The sequence below is a fragment of the Melampsora larici-populina genome (genome assembly GCF_000204055.1).
Source record: "Melampsora larici-populina 98AG31 unplaced genomic scaffold MELLAscaffold_5, whole genome shotgun sequence".
Classification (NCBI taxonomy): Eukaryota; Fungi; Basidiomycota; class Pucciniomycetes; order Pucciniales; family Melampsoraceae; genus Melampsora; species Melampsora laricis-populina.
This window is the reverse complement of record NW_006768769.1, coordinates 1,792,785-1,809,434: the sequence shown is the minus strand read 5'-3', so window position 1 is coordinate 1,809,434 and position 16,650 is coordinate 1,792,785. Positions and strand designations below refer to the sequence as shown.

The following is a 16,650-nucleotide window of genomic DNA, read 5'->3' as shown; positions in this document are numbered from 1 at the left end:
TGACTTATCGCTACAATTCCACTGTGTCTTTCTATTCAATTATTGTGATTCCTGCCTATCCTCCGCGCAACCCTCATTGATATATCACCAGTTTGTACATTAGTGTTTCAACACCATGCCCTCATCCTAATTGATTATGCTTTCATCATATCCAACTTCTATATACTTGTATATTTCTGCAGTACCAAATGTCATTGATAATCTCCAAGTCGACTTTCCATGTCCATTTCTACAACAACTAAAACTCAGAGGAGTGCCTCATCTGTGTCCCACCCACAAAGATATACACCTTGTAATATTTATTGATACACTTCCGTCTCCATTAATTCCGTTCGTCCCCTACGCGCACCATACAACTGATTCCACCAGACCCAGGGTTTCTATCATCCCCGAAGCATACAAATCAGGGTAAAACGTCTGTATGACCAGCATATACACGCCTTCAGATAGAGTGGGCCATGCAAATGTCATATGCAGTCAATTGTCTTTCACTCGTACTAGGCATATGCTGGACGTCCATATGAAGAACTGCAGCATTGATCCCAACCATCCTACTCCCCTCACGTGCTCGCGCGTCAAAAAGCTACTTCACCATGGATGGGTTTTGGAATCATTCTAGATAAAAATAAAGCTATATTCATGTTCTCACTAATTGAAAGTACATTTAAGCTTCAGACAAATTGTGCGAAGCGAAACTCATGGTTAATTCTTCCACAGGTGAGACCATTTCCTCCTCCTTTATCATAAGCGATGCCTCCCCTTCCACCGTTATATTGAACACGAACTTAAATCTGACACCCATATCACTAATCCCGAATGACCCGACTCTTCGGATACCGCCGGTGACAGTTTGTCGGTCTACAAAATTTGCCACGTCAGCTATCATGTCAGATGCATTATTTATTAGAACTAAATAGGTACCTCGACTGATGACTTTGACTATTCTCGCCAAAGCAGCACTGGGGAGAGGATGCTTCCAGAATATGATTGTATCCCATGTGATTAAACCGTGCCGCTCGAAAAATGCAGAATGGGTAGCGATATGTAGATCCATGGTATGAAGTTGGTTGTATGTTTTTATGTATACAGAGTTTGATAAGGCCTTGATAATATCGCTCTCTGGAGGGATTTCGAAATTCGATGATGCGGTTCATTCCTCCTTGTGTTCCCCTTATTTTATCTTTGATGTGCAAAATGACCTTTGCCATTGATTGCCATTTCCGTAAATGATGTCTACTTTCACTTCCTCGCTCTTTTCTATGTAGTCATTGCTTCTTTGTTCACCAATTTTCATTGATAAATGTAAATTGAAAGCACCTCTCCCTAACCCATTGTCCTCATTGTGTCATCTTTGTTTCCGACATTACGCTTGGAAGACTTCGTCCTCTCTTATGGCCTAGATAGGCAAAATGCCATTAAATTCTTATTGGCATAATAATAGGTTCACATCTGAGTAACCTGACCCTCTCCATCCCATTGAATCGTTATTGTTTCGATTTCTACATTCGTCTCTTCCATGCTCATTTGTCCTCTTCTCCAATTCTTATCAGCTCTAAAGTGGCATGTTGATCCAGGGACCCGCTTCTCTATTTCTCCTTCTTTTCCAATATTTCCAAATCCCTCTCATTTGTCCTATCGGTGTTATTTGGTCTCTATATGTTACTTTTGTATTCCTACTGGTTGTTTTCCGTCCATTTATACCCGGTATGTCTTCATTTCCTTCCCTTCGTTTTTCCCCACTTTCAAATATACCTAATATCACAATTTTTCACTATGCCTAAATACATCTGTGGTCCCGACCCGTCAATATCAATTCCTGGCATTACTGATCTCCTCAATCTTATTCAAATGCAATTTGTCACACGTTGGTAGAATCCTATCATAGATGCCTTCCGCATAGATAGCTTATCTTATTTCTGTGCCAGAAACCAATGGTGATGCGATTTTGACCTACGCCGATGGTTCAACTCGCTCTGTTCATCGTTTTGGTTCATTTGCTTTCCGCGTGCTCGATTCCAACCTTCCGACTGCCAGATGCGTATTGAGTTGCATTTCCTTCTCGCATTACCCACCAAACACTGAAGGTATGCTTGTCTCATACTTGAACTTGATTGATCATTCTGACTCTCCTTATGACTATAGGTAAATGCCAGTTGGACTGGTTCTTGCCCGACATGAATGGAAACTCTACTATTCCTTACACGCACGACATCTACATTATCGATGAAATGATTTTAGGCCCTTCTGATTTGTCCCAGGTTCTGATGTCTGAAAGAATCCATCAACATCTGGTCAATTTCACCTAATATGCGCATCTCATTTCGCAAATCCTATGCATTTATACTCCTTTTGACAGTAGGATCAGTTTTCATCATATAGACTCCCGTATAATTTTGATTCCCTTGTAATTATGCACTATTTCAGGGAAATCTCCATTCTATCTTCCTGTACTTACAGTTGGGGGCGTTCTCTGCCATGTGTCCTCTCCTTCCTTCATGTATACCCGGGCAAATGCTTAATTCATATCCTGTTCCTTTCATTTACACAGTCTCAACTTATCATGGTCGCTTGTCTCGATAGGAACAATATTCTACTCTTGATAGTATAGTTTCAGCCACTGTATATATCATTCTGCGTCTCACAAACATTGCATCGAACGTTATGACAATCGGAGTCCGTCGAACTTCCTTCTCTCACACTCAGCGGCTCTCTCTTGCCAGCACATTAATCCTCCTCTTCCATCTCCGTCTTCTTTATGTCAATGTAGCACATCAACTGCCTGATTTCCATTAAATTGGAAAGTAGACCATTATTGCCGATATCAAATAGCGCAATGAGGTAACCTACAATTATTAGTCAGCATCAATATCGTCATCCATATTTTATATATGACTTACGTTCTGGGTCGCGTTGTTCTCGCGGAGGTGGAATGTAGAAAGCCCTGGCCGAGGCCCTCGCAGTGCCTGCGTCGCGAATGTAAAACGCGTAGTTTTGCCATCTGTGCAAACGTACTCGGACCCCAGTTTCCATTACAAGAAGCTTCGTAGGCCTTGCAACTTTACAACAGGTGCAAGTCAGTGTCCCGTTGTATAAAATGATGTTCTTTACTTACGAGATGAGAAATTGTCGTAAATTATGTTTAAAAGTTGTGTGTTGTCGAATGGAGATCCCACGATGTTGAGGTTTGAAAAGATAGGCATTTGTGTCTTGACCAGTAATTGCAGACTTTACTTAACAGTCTTGGACGTGTTTATGGTACTATCCTATGTCGAAGTACGTACACCATTTCAATTTCACTGTTCTACTACCCATGATCATGTCCGTAATTGAGAAGTAAGTATGCAGGGTGAACATTGTGCCACCACCAGTCACTTCTCCCTATTTCCTTTTTTTCAGATGACTGTGGTACTTTTTATCACGGGTCGCGCCCGCAAATGTAATAACAATAACCTTACTCTCAAGATCTTCTATATCCAGGAGAAGGAATTGCGATGGCGACAATTTACCTAACCTCATGATGTCCTTATTCTACTGCCACTTCCGTCCATAACTATAACAATGGTTTCAAATTTATGTAAATTTACACGCCGACTTCCATGACAATGTGTGGTTCAAACCCCCCCTCTCTTCTACTTCTGCCAACTTCAACCAACAACTCCCTTTCTTACAACACTTGGCCTATGCATAACTTCAGAATATCTCGCCACATTAGGCTTCAGCCAATATCTCGAATGGGGTGGCACTTAGCCGCGGTGTGCTTGAAAATTAAGCAACAATTTCGGCGTCGTAAGTACCCTTTTATGTCTACCCGATTGTTAGGCTGAGCTTTCTCCGATTTATAGGTTCAGATGGAGACCTCAAATTGAGCTATCAAGATGGTGCTACATACCGTGTCCATTTTTATAACAACATTGCGTTTCGTATCGTAGATGTCAAACATCGCATGCCTCATTGTGTATTTACTAAATTAGACTTCTCGCCTGGCAAATGTTGTAATGGAGGTCAGTAATTTTGCAACATCCCTGCATACCATAAGAGTGACACTGACTCTATATTGTCGCATCTATGCAGCCGCCTGTACCCTGTTATTCAATGGTTACCGCCGTGGTGGTGAACCCGCGGAATATCCAGTCTCAATGGCCATTATAGAAGAGTGTGTTATGTTACCTGGAGACGTTGATCTTCTACTGATTGAAGCACAGATCATTTAGCTACATCTCCACTTAGTCATTTGGCGTGTCGTTGAGACAAACTTGTATCTGGTGGTCTCCCTGTCCATTGATCCGCGTTATCTAATAATAACACAGCCTATCCCCTAGCCTTTGACGCATGAACTTCCCATTATCATTCCAGCTCGACTGAGTGATACGTTTCTACGCATCCTATGTGGACTTGAATCTGTGTCTTAATTTTAATTTATCGCCCTATTGCTTATACCGGAAATGATATGAAGCTTTGTGTCTTTCTCTGCATAGAGAGATCAATGCAGGGGAATCACCGACTGTCGTGACCAAAATTGTCACCCTCCACGTGTCCCAAACTCTCCCCTTGAGCTGAAAGTCCTCTGTGTGCATTATGCTCCATTATATATCCACCTCTCATACCTCGAGATGGTTGCATTGTCCCCATCGACTATCTAACCTCATTTGAAAAAGGTAACATTGCAACCCTCCATCTCTACCTATCCTAAACACGTCTTTTGCTTTATTCTCTCAGAAGTGCTGAATATTCCTATGACCTAATTTCCACTCTTCACCCTCTTTCCTCCCTTTCCCATTCCCCTCGATTAGATGTCAACGCAACTCTCATCCCAGTCTTCACCAACTCGATATGCGCGTGGTGCCGTTGGTAATACACGTAAAAAGAATCATCTGTTCATCACTTCCGGCTTGTTTGATGTCTTGTCACAAGTAAGTTTCTTCTTTGCTTCGTATATCACTCTTACTGACTCATTTATTAGATTGATACGGAAATTGCGGGTCAATATGGTTTCCGCGAATGTATGACCACAATCGTGGTCACCAACCGCGATACTGAAGAAATGCTTGAATGTGCCATTAAAGTGTCAGCATATATTGGGCCTGACCTTATCCTCAGCGATGGCACTATTTACTATTTAAAAGGCCGTATCCTAGCTCTCAACCATGATGATCTTCAGGTATTATATTATGAACCTGAGAATAGCATCTCAATTTCACAATCCGAATCTTTTCGAGCTGACCTAGCAAACAAGGTCTCTGTGACTGGCCTCGGTGTTATCGCGTCGCAAGAAGTCGAGACCCTTAGTCCGGGGAAAGAAAACGTTATCATCATAGTGGAGCACTCAGACTTCAATCCTGCCGTAAGTTGTCTTTCCCTGGGGATCTACACAACCAATCACTCGTGTCCCACGTCAGATTCGAGATCAAGACACTTTTGAAGTCGAATACAGGTGCAACTGGTCTCCTCTCATGGCCAAGTTACAAAGTCTCTTGGTCCCTCGTCGAGAGGCACTTCTCACTGGACGTATCACGGGGTATATACCCTCTTGCAATATGTGGTCTGTTGAGGTACGCAATTCCATCTTTGTCCTTTTTGAGAATTTTTGAGTTGATCATTGCCATACAATGCAGGTGACGGGTGTGAATATCACCACCGGGCATGAGTCGGGCCAATCGTCAACTGTTCCGTCTACAGGATCTTCCTTAGGCACCCCGGGAGGCCGAGCAAGAGGTAAACTGTAAGTTCTCATACAACGACCATCCTCAACTGCTCATACTGAAACTCTCAATTGCAGATTTGTTCCAGGTGCGGCATCAAAGAAACCTGCGGCCATCAGCTCTCTCGACGACGCGTCCTCAGCTGAGAATCCAATTCCCCCTAACCCGAAGGGAAAAGGGAAAGCTGTCTCAACTGCTTCATCTTCGCGGCCTGCGAGTAAACGAACTAAACCGAGCGGCTCGGATGCCGAGTAGGCCATAAAGTGAGGTCACGCCTTTGTCAAGGCGCCCTCCTAACACGCGACCTGTGTTTTACATATCATCATAGCTCATACTAAAGTGCGATTCATTCTCAGTGGTATTATTACTTACCGCATCCAATCATTTGAAGATATACCATGTAACATCTTAATATCAATGATTCATACTCAGGTCCACTCCGCAATATTTCTTTTCCTTCTTACCTTTTCTTTTGAATGTGTCACTTGAGATCAACTTTTTTCTCAAACGTCAATCATAAGGATTGCAATTTATTAAATTGTATGCCAAAGGACAGCAAAGTTGACGCAGAGAAGAAAGCCTCTCCAAGTCATTTTAATGCACAAATTTATTCTAATGAAGATTTATCATTCAAGTGGAGAAAACATGTAGTGTCCAGAAATTAAAACTCCACAATTTGTATCTCAGGAAAGTTGCCTCTTTGTAACAATATACCAAAGGTATAATTTCTTCCCGAAGTTGAATTGGTAATGCGACCCGATTGAAACAATGGTCTTGTTTTACCGCGAGATTCTAGAATGACAGCGGGTCAGTTAACGTTCTTCCATCGAGGGGAAGTATTAGCTTACCTATGATAAAGTCTACCAGCAATTGCCCGAGTAACTCTCTCTCAATGGTCGCTTCCTCCAATGATAAGGTGACCCAGTTGACGATACCGAAACCGGAGACATACGTAGAGTCTAATATTCTTGATGTCCGCATTGTTAACTTGTACAAATAGCTTAGAGGTTTTAGAGGAATGATAGTTGGCAATTATGATGAATGATGTTGTTGGGTACTCAAAATCAAAGGGAAATAACCTCTGTTGAATCAATATTTTGGTTTACTGGTGAAATTGCGAGGCTAAATGCTTCCAAGTATTGGCATGTCATACCCCGGCTTATAAGCCTACCAGATCCACTATACGCAGAATTGTGTTCTTTCATGGCTGCTGTCCTTGTCCGGTTCATAATGTGAATGAAATGTAACCGGAGTCCTATTAAGCGTTTCTTGATCTCAAAAGTATACCCAAATGGAAACTCTTTGTGTAGACCAACTTGTTTATTACCTTTCTTGTACCTTTATAGGCCATCTATTTTCTTTGTCTCTTTCAATCTCCTTTCCGCTTGACTCGATGAAGAGGGATTTGTCCGTCGAGGAATCGGAAAGCATGCACCGACCTTACAATCTCAATACGACAGACAAACACGTTCATTTCCATTGTGTGAATTGATGACATCATCAATGTTACCTACAATTTCCTATTGAAGATTGAAAAGTCGAGTGCATATAGATGCATTTTGATGAGGGCTTATGCGCACATCTGCAACACAATGTGTGCTTTTCGTTCTGCAGATTCAACATCATAAGTTCAGCTATAGTGAGCAATAACCTTCACTGCTTTGAACAAATATAGGATTCCTCTTACACCCCGATTTCATTATCACTTATCAATTATTTCACCATCTCTATTCCAAGCACCGCAGCCCCATTATACACCTATCGCCATTAAACTCTCCCACATCTCAAGATATAGAATCGTTTCTATCCTACTATCTTCTCCAACAATAAATCCCCACACATTGATTAAATGAAGAACATTTTCATTGGATTAGCTGCACCGACCGTCTCTGATAACAATGAGTCATCTTTAATGAAGCGATTTCCGGGTCAGCTCCCATATGCTCTTGGCCCTATGAATCATGTCTGCATGCATTGCCACGCTTGCAGATGGGGTCAAGAGAGAACGAAGGAGAACACCAAGGACAAAAAAGAATTATACATGAATTGCTGTCAATATGGCGATGTCAAATTGCCCATGGCAGACTTCGACGGTCCACCGCTGCCGGACGACTTGTTCGAGCTATTCACCTCATCTTCTCCGCGTAAGTTGTATATTCCTGTTTCCAATGTCCGAGGTTGTTCCTAACTTGTGTTTTGACAGAGGCTAGAGAATTTCAATCCAACATAACGTCATACAACAATGCTATGTCTTTTTCATCTCTTGGTGCAAAACAAGACCGTTCCGTCATGGGTCAAAAGGGCGTAGGTACTTTCAAAGTTTCAGGCCAATTATCACATAAAATTCCTGCACTTTATCCCGACGGCGAAGATCCAGCATGATATGGCCAAATTTTCCTTTTAGGCAACGGTGGCGAAGAAGAAGTTGACAATCGATTGAAGCATTTCAAGGAAGGCAAGCTTAAACGAGACATCACGCGGAAGTTACAAGATGTCATGCACCGCGTCAACCCATATGCGAAAGTATTCAGGAACGCGTCTGATATATTAGCTACCCAGAAGAGCATGACTATAGTGCTTAAGTCGTTATCGTCCTCGCGAAGGGATGCGAAGACTTACAACAAGCCAAATCCTGACGACATAGCAGCATTAGTTGAGGAGGGCAGTTTTCTGGATGCAAAACCACGCCATATCAAAGTCAGTCGGAAAGATGGCAAATTACTTTACATGACGGATTTGCATACTCCATATTTGTCTCTTCGATATCCCCTCTTGCTCCCATACGGATCCCAGCAATGGGATGACAACTACAGGTCCCCTACAATGGGTACTAATCCTGGTAGTGAGTTAGCATATCGTTCTCGAAAGGAATTCTCCATTGCTAATTTATGTGATGATTTATAACATAGGAAAGCGTAAGGATTACAAGGTTACCAGTCTTGAGTGGGGCGCTTGGCTACTGTTTGATAGGCTTGACAAATTTAATCCTTTCATTCATGGACGGAGACTCTCTCAACAATTGATCGTAGACTTGTATTTGTGCGTCGAAAGGGGGAAATTAGATTACATCCGTTTCAATCAAAAAAAAATTAGAGCCGAGTTGTATCAAGGAATAAAAGAAGCCTTCAATGAAAGTCAAACTGCGCCCGGAAGACAGCTCATTTTACCTTCTTCATTCAAAGGTGGGCCGAGAGATATGAACCAATTGTTTCACGATGCAATGGCATTAGTGCGTGAATTTGGAAACCCGAGTCTGTTTATAACCATGACTGCAAATCCTAAATGGAAGGAGATTGAGGATGAGTTGGAATATGGGGAGTCGGCACAAGATAGGCCAGATTTAGTTGCAAGAGTGTTTCATTTAAAACTACAAAAGCTTATTGAAGAAATAGTCGATAACCAAAGATTAGGCGTAGTTATATCTTATTTAATGGTCGTTGAATTCCAGAAACGGGGTCTGCCTCATGCGCACTTACTGTTTATTGTCGACAAAAAATCGAAGCCGGTGACTGCAGATGATGTCAACCGACTGGTCACCGCCACTATCCCCGATCCTATCACCGAATCGACTTTACACAATCTTGTTACATCCCATATGCTTCACGGTCCGTGCCGTAAGGGAATGTTGTGTTACAAAGATGGTCACTGCCGACTTTCATTTCCCAAACCGTTCTGCGAGGAGTCCTGCTTATCGGATGACTCATTCCCGTCGTACAAGAGGCCAAATGACGGAAACAAATTCAAGAAAGGAGGTGCTACTTTCACCAATGGCCATGTTGTGCCATATAATAAATATTTACTATTATTATTGCAGTGCCACATTAACGTGGAAATCCCGGTCGGGACGAAGCCTATCAGGTATCTGTACAAATACTTGACTAAAGGACATGATTGCGCCAAAGTGTACATGGAGGTGCAAAGTACTACTGGAGGTGAGATTTTCTTATATCAATTGTCCTTCTGAATTGCCGCATGTTGACATGGTCACCGTGCAGGAAAAATTATGGTCCACGATGAACTTTTGGAATTTCAAACATATAGATATATAAGTGCTCCGGAAGGTATTTTTTCCTACCCTTAATTTGGCCACGTAGTTACCGGCAGAGGGTTGATAGCCTTATCTTTCAATAGCTGCGCACAGGTTGATGAAACTGCCAATGAACTCCTCATTCCCACCGGTTATGCGATTGCCTCTCCGTCTCGAGAATCAGCAAGTTGTTTATTTTTTTGACGAAAACAAAGCTGTATCACGAGTCGAACTCAAGCCGCCTCCGACTTCAACTCTAACCGAATTCTTTCGCATATGTCGGAATCGCGAGCTGGGACTTGACGACGTTCCCGCCCGTGATTTATTGTATGTTGAGGTCCCTCGCTATTTTCGATGGGTGAACGGGACGTTTCAACGTCGGATTCAGCCAAAGCCAAGTGTCGGCAGAGTTTATTACGCCAATCTGACAGACGGTGATAAATATTATCTCAGAATGTTGCTTTGCCATATTAGAGGGCCAACGTCATTCAGATCTTTGAAAACGGTCGACGGGTATGAATGCTCGACTTTCCGCGAAGCGGCAGATAGATTAGGACTTTTAACTTCTGATAAGCACCACGAGACAGCGCTTGCGGAGACATCGCATTGGTCGTCTTCAAATCAACTTCGCCATCTTCTTGCTCTCATCTTGGTATACGGGGAAGTTGCTTGTCCCGACGCCCTATGGAGAAAATTTACTATCGAATTGACCAAAGATTGCAAGACAAGATTGGTAGATTTAGGTGTTCATCGACCAATTAGCGAAGATGTCATATCCTCATACGGGTTTCAACTGTTAGGCCAAGTGATCGAAGACATGGGGAAGTCAATCAATGATGTTGGTTTCACTTCATCTTTATTAGCTTTGAAAGACGATTTTCAACCGGAGCTGCTGTCAGCAACCAGATCTGTATCCGTTGATCCCGAGGCAAGTAGAATTATTTTCAACCGACAGGTACAAACTTTAAACAATGAACAGAACGAAATTGTTAAGTACGTCTTGGAGGGACACAAGAAAAAGGAGCAAACCATTAGCTTTCTCGATGGTCCCGGCGGAACTGGAAAGACTTACACCTTAAACACCATCCTCCACTACTTCAATGGTTATAGCGATAAACCTATGAGTGTATCTTCTTCAGGAGTATCGGCTATACTTCTCCTTAATGGGACTACGGCACATTACGGCTTCAACATTCCAATTCCTCCAGATCCCGATGCCACATGTGATCTAAATGGGCGATGTAAGAAGAGTATGAAGATTATCACAACCCCTATCATCATTTGGGACGAGATATCTATGCAAAATAGATATGATGTTGAAGCCTTCGACAGAACACTACGACACATCTGCAAACTCGATAAACCCTTTGGCGGCAAAAGCATAATCTTCTCCGGTGACTTTCGACAGACACTGCCAGTTGTCAAGCGTGGGTCATTAAATGAACAGAAAAGAGTCTGCCTCAAGTCATCTTTCATCTGGTCAAGCATAAAGCAGTTTAAGCTCAGAGAGAATTTGCGGCTCAAATCGTTAGAAGGCTCTGAAGAGATAGAACGGCGAAATTTCGCAAAGTGGTTATTAGAACTAGGGGAAGGTGGGTTACAAGATAAAAACAAATCTATGGTCAGCATTGATAAAGTTAATTACGATAGGGTCCCACCTTTCACGCCAATTCCTCGGAAATTGCTCGACTGGGTATACGATGACATTTTTCAATTTACTGGCAGAAATGATTGGGCCAACATTGGTCAATATTATCAGGATAGAGCAATCATCACCCCATTGAATGCGACAGTCCAGGAAATCAACAACGCAATGCTATCAAAATTGCCTGGTGATCCTTTCATTTCGAGATCTCGGGACTCTCCCGATCCCACTTTTCATGAGCCTACGTCTATAGATATCATAAATTCGATTGACTTTGTAGGTTTTCCAGAGCATGAATTGAAATTGAAAATCGGTCAGCCAGTCATGTTAATGTGTAACTTATGTTTAGTTTAGGGCTCTGTAATGGGACACGGATGATCATCATGAGTGTATCAGTTCAAGTTTTACGTTGCATGATAATAACTGGTCCTAAAAAAGGTGACACTGTTGCAATGCCTCAAATGAAAATGATTCATCGTGGAACCCTCGAGCAACCTATCCCATTTTCGCGGTACCAATTTCCAATAATCTCGGCTTTCGCTATGACGATCAATAAATCTCAAGGGCAAACATTGGAGAAGGTGGGTATATTCTTGTCGTCACCAGTCTTCACCCATGGACAACTATATGTTGCCTTGTCTCGGTGCAGCATCCTGAAGAACATTAGATTGGTCCTTGCGACTTCTAGCGGGGCCCCAGAAACAATGAACATTGTTTGCCGAGACTTGATTGAGGCCTCAGAAGATAATTGAATTGCGTAAATCTAGGGGATGAGTATTGAAACGATGAATTTTCGGCAACCTTTACGTCGAGTATCAAGCAGTTAAAATGTTTGGTATCAGCATACTGAGGTTATTGCTGCGTGTAAGTATTCGGTTGTCAGCGCCATGTGGGTGAAGGTAAAGGGATTGTAATGGGCGCGGAATTAGTCTTCAAATTATTTCACATAATCAGCATAGAAAGATGATAAGTATTTTCTCTTAATTTTATTCAGTTTGTAAGCTTCTGAGACAGGGGTTGTAACTTATTTTGTACTATGATTTATTTGCTTCTGGCCACATTAAGACAAGGGAAATGCAGAGGCAATACATGTGGAAAGTTTGTACAATTTCAACTTATCGCTAAGAGGCAAATCGCAATAACCCTTCACAATATGAATTAAGTCTATGAAGGAGAATATTACATTCATGTCCATCATTGCATAATCATAAAGAGGTCTTCCTCAGGTAGTTGGAAAGGTCATTGTAATTCATGTCGTACTTAATACCTGTTAAGATCAAGTCATTCATCTGCTTGTAAAAATTTGACATATCTAGAGGTCAGTTTTTTATACAAAATGAGAACCGTAGAGCAGCTTACGTCCACTATCCAGATGTTGGATACCTCGTCACGGTGTGTAATTGAACCTTTGATAAAGACTTCTGCATCTTTCTCACATAAGGAAACAGCTTCGAAATCAAGATTGTCTCTTAAACCCCGGTATCTGACATGGAAAGTTTGAATCGCCTCGCCCTAAGGAAATACAATTGAGTAGCTTCAGACAGGGGCGTAGTAGAAGTGAACGTACACATAAGCTGAAATCTTGATGCTCTACCAATAGTTGAAATCTAATACGGTTTGTTTCACTCAAATCTTCTTCGCAAGAAATGACCTTACCAAAACCAATGACTCCAACACAATTTACGATGTCTGCGGGTTGAAAAGGCGGAGTTTTTGACAGTTCGGTGTAAGGATGCGCGTATTTGAAGTACTCGGGGGGGGCGGCATTATTTCCGACGAGACTTCCACATAAAAAGTAGGTTCTGTCCACGGGTATCGCGTTTTCAATGTCTCCATCGGCGATGCCTCTGATGGCCCATTCGGATAGACCAGTCCCTCCAGGATCAGTGGTTATGACCATGTGAGCAAAATTTCTATCGCGCGTTCCATCCAAGCTTCGGCCTGCCTAATGGTTTCGGGTTTATTAGAAATGATATATATATTAGAAGCACACCGCGATATACCTTACCTTGGCAACAACGTCAAAAACTGATGTGAGTTTGAACGGGTATGTTTGGACCATGTCACTTTGCATAAAGATAAGCACAAGAAATTATTCAGTGTTGAAATGATTGATGACCTTGATTTCGATGCCAATTTGATGACAATTCCAAAATTGATAGGCAATTGGTATGCCTAGATGATTCCGATTATGCGGCAACATCAGTTTCATTGTCGAGATGATTTTTTGATTGAAGTTCGATGAATATAAGGGATTGCGAAAGGTTATGACTTACTAAAATGTGGGTGATGAAATGCTGCTATGAGACAAAGAACGAAGTGGGATATGATTTGGATGGGTCTGCCACTTGCATTTGGAGGTATGTAGGAATACGGTATATGTGTAGAAACGTCGCCTAATGTGACAATATGTCAAAAAAATCAAGAGTATTGTTAAATCGTGTGTAAGGAACATAGAAGCATTTGTGTGTATTGTGGTATGTCACCTTCATCTAGATTGATCTCTTCGAAGAGATCTAACTGACTATTCAACTTCTTTCCAATGTTTCCTCGCCTGCATTAGTACACGATTCTGTATGAAGGTTGGACGCAGGCCTACGTCGAGCTAAGAGTGAGTTGCGTGAAGAATTCAATTTGAATCGCCAATTATGCCATATCATCTGTCGATGCAGGCATCGCTTATATCTTCGCCCTACGCTGAAAGACAGGTTCCTCGATTTGTTTTCATTGTTCCTCACGAAGTGAATTCGCTTTATTGGTCGCTCCTAATTTAATTTTACATTTCTGAATTATAGAAGTTCTTGCACCCCTCTAAAGCATCCCGGTATGAATCAAGTGATACAGGAGGTGCAGTCGCAAAAAGATGGCAGTGAACTTTTAGAATACTTACGGCTCGGCCATGATAAAGTTCATACCTCATTCTTCAATTGAAGCTTTCGGCATGCTAATTTTTTCATATCCTTCAGATAATCACACTACGTTTATCCTTGTGTGCCCTCTTCGAGAGGAAATCGAGGTACAACAACATGGCGATTACGTATTCCATTACATGAACGAAGAATACGAAGATTGCCAGATCCATGTTATTAGATTACGATACTCCAATAATGTGAAGGACAACGAAAGTACGTATATATTCTTTCCTTATGATGATTGACACCTTTTTGATTTGTATTCCTCATTCAGGCTGCACGTTGAAGATTTTGGAAATCCAAAAGCGGGGCTTGCCGCACAGCCATGATATGACTTGTAGAATCGAGTGGGAAGGAACGTTCTCGAAGGCGATGTTAGATACCAAAGTCTGATATGCGACGTAAGGCTCATGCTGTCACTATGTTCTTCTCAATCGGACGGGGCTTTTAGTTAGCAACTCTCTCTATTGTTTGCGTTCAGTATAGAAATGAATGTATTATGAGGTTTTTGGATTCGGGCGTTGAGGAACAATAGCCAATACATGCCGTTTGAAAGTATAATTGTTGCTTTACCTGATTCATTTTGTACTTCATGCCTTTCTACTAGAATACAAATGATTCTTGTATTTCGGCATGTATGTGCCATTGGAACAGGACAAGTTACAGTGTTACATATTGCGAGGAAATGGTTGCGACCCGTCTATGTAGATGCTCTGCCTCCCCTTACACGTATAGTTCATCTCTTCTTGTAAATGACAATATGGTTTATACATAAACCCTATAGCCTATGTCGCGGGCTTGCCCGCTTATACTCTAGTTTTTTTGTATTTTCCTCTCTCTTCCTGACTGCTCAATATTTTTGTGTGTCAGTATTTGTATTTTCCGCCCGGAAAATATTATATTTTGTGGAGTGATAGGGCCAGCCTTGCCTCAGGCTTCATGGCTCCAGAATGAAGCCTGAGGCTCATATGCTCAGCTATTCCTCATTGGCAGTAGTGAGATCAAAAGGATCAAAAGGATTTTACTGCTCATTGGCTGAGGGGCTGCTCATCTAGTCCTCAGGGGCATTCCTGGGATCAGAAGGACCCAAAGGATATCACTGAGTATTGGCTGAGGGGATCCTCAGTTGATCTCAGCCCCTCAGTGTGAACAGCTTTATCCAGGGGACATCACTTAGGATTAGCTGAGTGGATGAGCTAAAATGAGCAGGGGGATGGCTCTTTTATCAGGCTTCATTCCTTAGCAAGGAAGTTTGAGGAAATTCTGGCCCATTAGTGACCCAGCCAGGGGATGCTACTGAGTATTTGCTGAGCAGCTCAAATGGGACAGCCCCTGTGCAGGCTTCTTCAGTCGGAAATGAAGCCTGAGGAAGCTGTAGTTCATGTGCTCATGTTCATTTTGAACAAATTTCTGAGTATTCAGTTACTCATGAGCTGATCCTGAGTACTCATCTGGACTCAGTTATTGCCATCCAAGATGGAAATGAGCCTTCTCAAGAAATCTCAAGCAAAATATGAGCAAAACAGGCTGATCACCTGAACACAACCAAAATTGTGCATTGAATGAATCTGAAAGAAAATGAATCTTTTTTGGAGACTTCAAAAAAGTCTACAATACTCACATACATGTGAGCATCAATTTTGGCCCCTGTGATTAAATCTATTCACAGTGGGAGAGGTCAACTAGCTTGTGAGCCAAATCGACCATCTCAGTCAACAAGTAGTTAACTTTGCTCAGAAGGTAGTTAAACTTGGTGAAAAGGGCTGAGACACTTTTTGTTCTACAAGCTGGATCTGTTGGTGAAACAAAAAATAGAAAGAAAGGCAAAACATCAAGGGGGAGTACAAGTTTGATTCCAAAACCACAGTCTAACTCAAGAAAAGAACATCAAAAAATTCCACCAGGAATGAGCTCTAGTGACCCCTTGTCACCTCCTTGTTCATCCAACTCTGATGAAGCACTTGATCCTTGTATGGACCTTTCAGCAACTTATCTAATACCAGAGATGCATTCTATTGCAGACGCATTGAAAAACCAAGTCAATGTCTTACTCCAAGATTGGCATAGGGTCTGACAAGACCTTGATGATAAGACCTTGACTTGATTTTTTGACGTGTCTGCGATAGACTGCATTTCCAGTATTGAATAACGAGCTGAAAGGTCCATACAAGGATCAAGTGCTCACTTGGAGGTCTATGAACAAAGAGGTGACAAAGGAACATTAGAACCCATTTCTGGTGGCATATTTTGAGTAGTTCTGGAGATGCACACTTGTTAAAATTGAATTAAAAATAAACGTGAGTTACTAAATCTGATCCAGGTCTTTTAACCAAGTTTAAAAACCTTGTGAGAAATGTTATCAACTTG

General features: G+C 41.9%; 6 protein-coding genes across 6 annotated transcripts; 3 read left to right on the top strand and 3 right to left on the bottom strand.

Moving 5' to 3' along the window:
• Positions 1-664: 664 nt before the first annotated feature.
• MELLADRAFT_103231 (uncharacterized protein) lies at positions 665-1,054 on the bottom strand (the record flags this gene model as incomplete). Its single annotated transcript, XM_007405969.1, has 2 exons — positions 665-858; positions 922-1,054. 2 exons carry the CDS (start codon positions 1,052-1,054, stop codon positions 665-667), a joined length of 327 nt encoding a protein of 108 aa, XP_007406031.1.
• Positions 1,055-1,552: 498 nt separating this feature from the next.
• MELLADRAFT_103230 (uncharacterized protein) lies at positions 1,553-3,354 on the bottom strand (the record flags this gene model as incomplete). Its single annotated transcript, XM_007405968.1, has 7 exons — positions 1,553-1,752; positions 1,955-2,212; positions 2,456-2,533; positions 2,898-2,963; positions 3,013-3,056; positions 3,113-3,206; positions 3,282-3,354. 7 exons carry the CDS (start codon positions 3,352-3,354, stop codon positions 1,553-1,555), a joined length of 813 nt encoding a protein of 270 aa, XP_007406030.1.
• Positions 3,355-4,790: 1,436 nt separating this feature from the next.
• Positions 4,791-5,954, top strand: MELLADRAFT_103229 (uncharacterized protein; the record flags this gene model as incomplete). The annotated part of the gene is made up of 5 exons (XM_007406099.1): positions 4,791-4,910; positions 4,961-5,341; positions 5,397-5,549; positions 5,613-5,719; positions 5,777-5,954. The coding sequence occupies 5 exons, from the start codon at positions 4,791-4,793 to the stop codon at positions 5,952-5,954; spliced, it is 939 nt and encodes a 312-aa protein (XP_007406161.1).
• Positions 5,955-7,548: 1,594 nt separating this feature from the next.
• Positions 7,549-8,603, top strand: MELLADRAFT_60339 (uncharacterized protein; the record flags this gene model as incomplete). Its single annotated transcript, XM_007406100.1, has 3 exons — positions 7,549-7,843; positions 7,903-8,007; positions 8,104-8,603. 3 exons carry the CDS (start codon positions 7,549-7,551, stop codon positions 8,601-8,603), a joined length of 900 nt encoding a protein of 299 aa, XP_007406162.1.
• Positions 8,604-12,620: 4,017 nt separating this feature from the next.
• On the bottom strand, positions 12,621-13,271 carry MELLADRAFT_103227 (uncharacterized protein; the record flags this gene model as incomplete). The annotated part of the gene is made up of 3 exons (XM_007405967.1): positions 12,621-12,638; positions 12,731-12,883; positions 12,939-13,271. 3 exons carry the CDS (start codon positions 13,269-13,271, stop codon positions 12,621-12,623), a joined length of 504 nt encoding a protein of 167 aa, XP_007406029.1.
• A 380-nt stretch (positions 13,272-13,651) lies between these two features.
• On the top strand, positions 13,652-14,676 carry MELLADRAFT_103226 (uncharacterized protein; the record flags this gene model as incomplete). The annotated part of the gene is made up of 4 exons (XM_007406101.1): positions 13,652-13,731; positions 13,954-13,982; positions 14,338-14,496; positions 14,558-14,676. 4 exons carry the CDS (start codon positions 13,652-13,654, stop codon positions 14,674-14,676), a joined length of 387 nt encoding a protein of 128 aa, XP_007406163.1.
• Between the last annotated feature and the right edge of the window lie 1,974 nt (positions 14,677-16,650).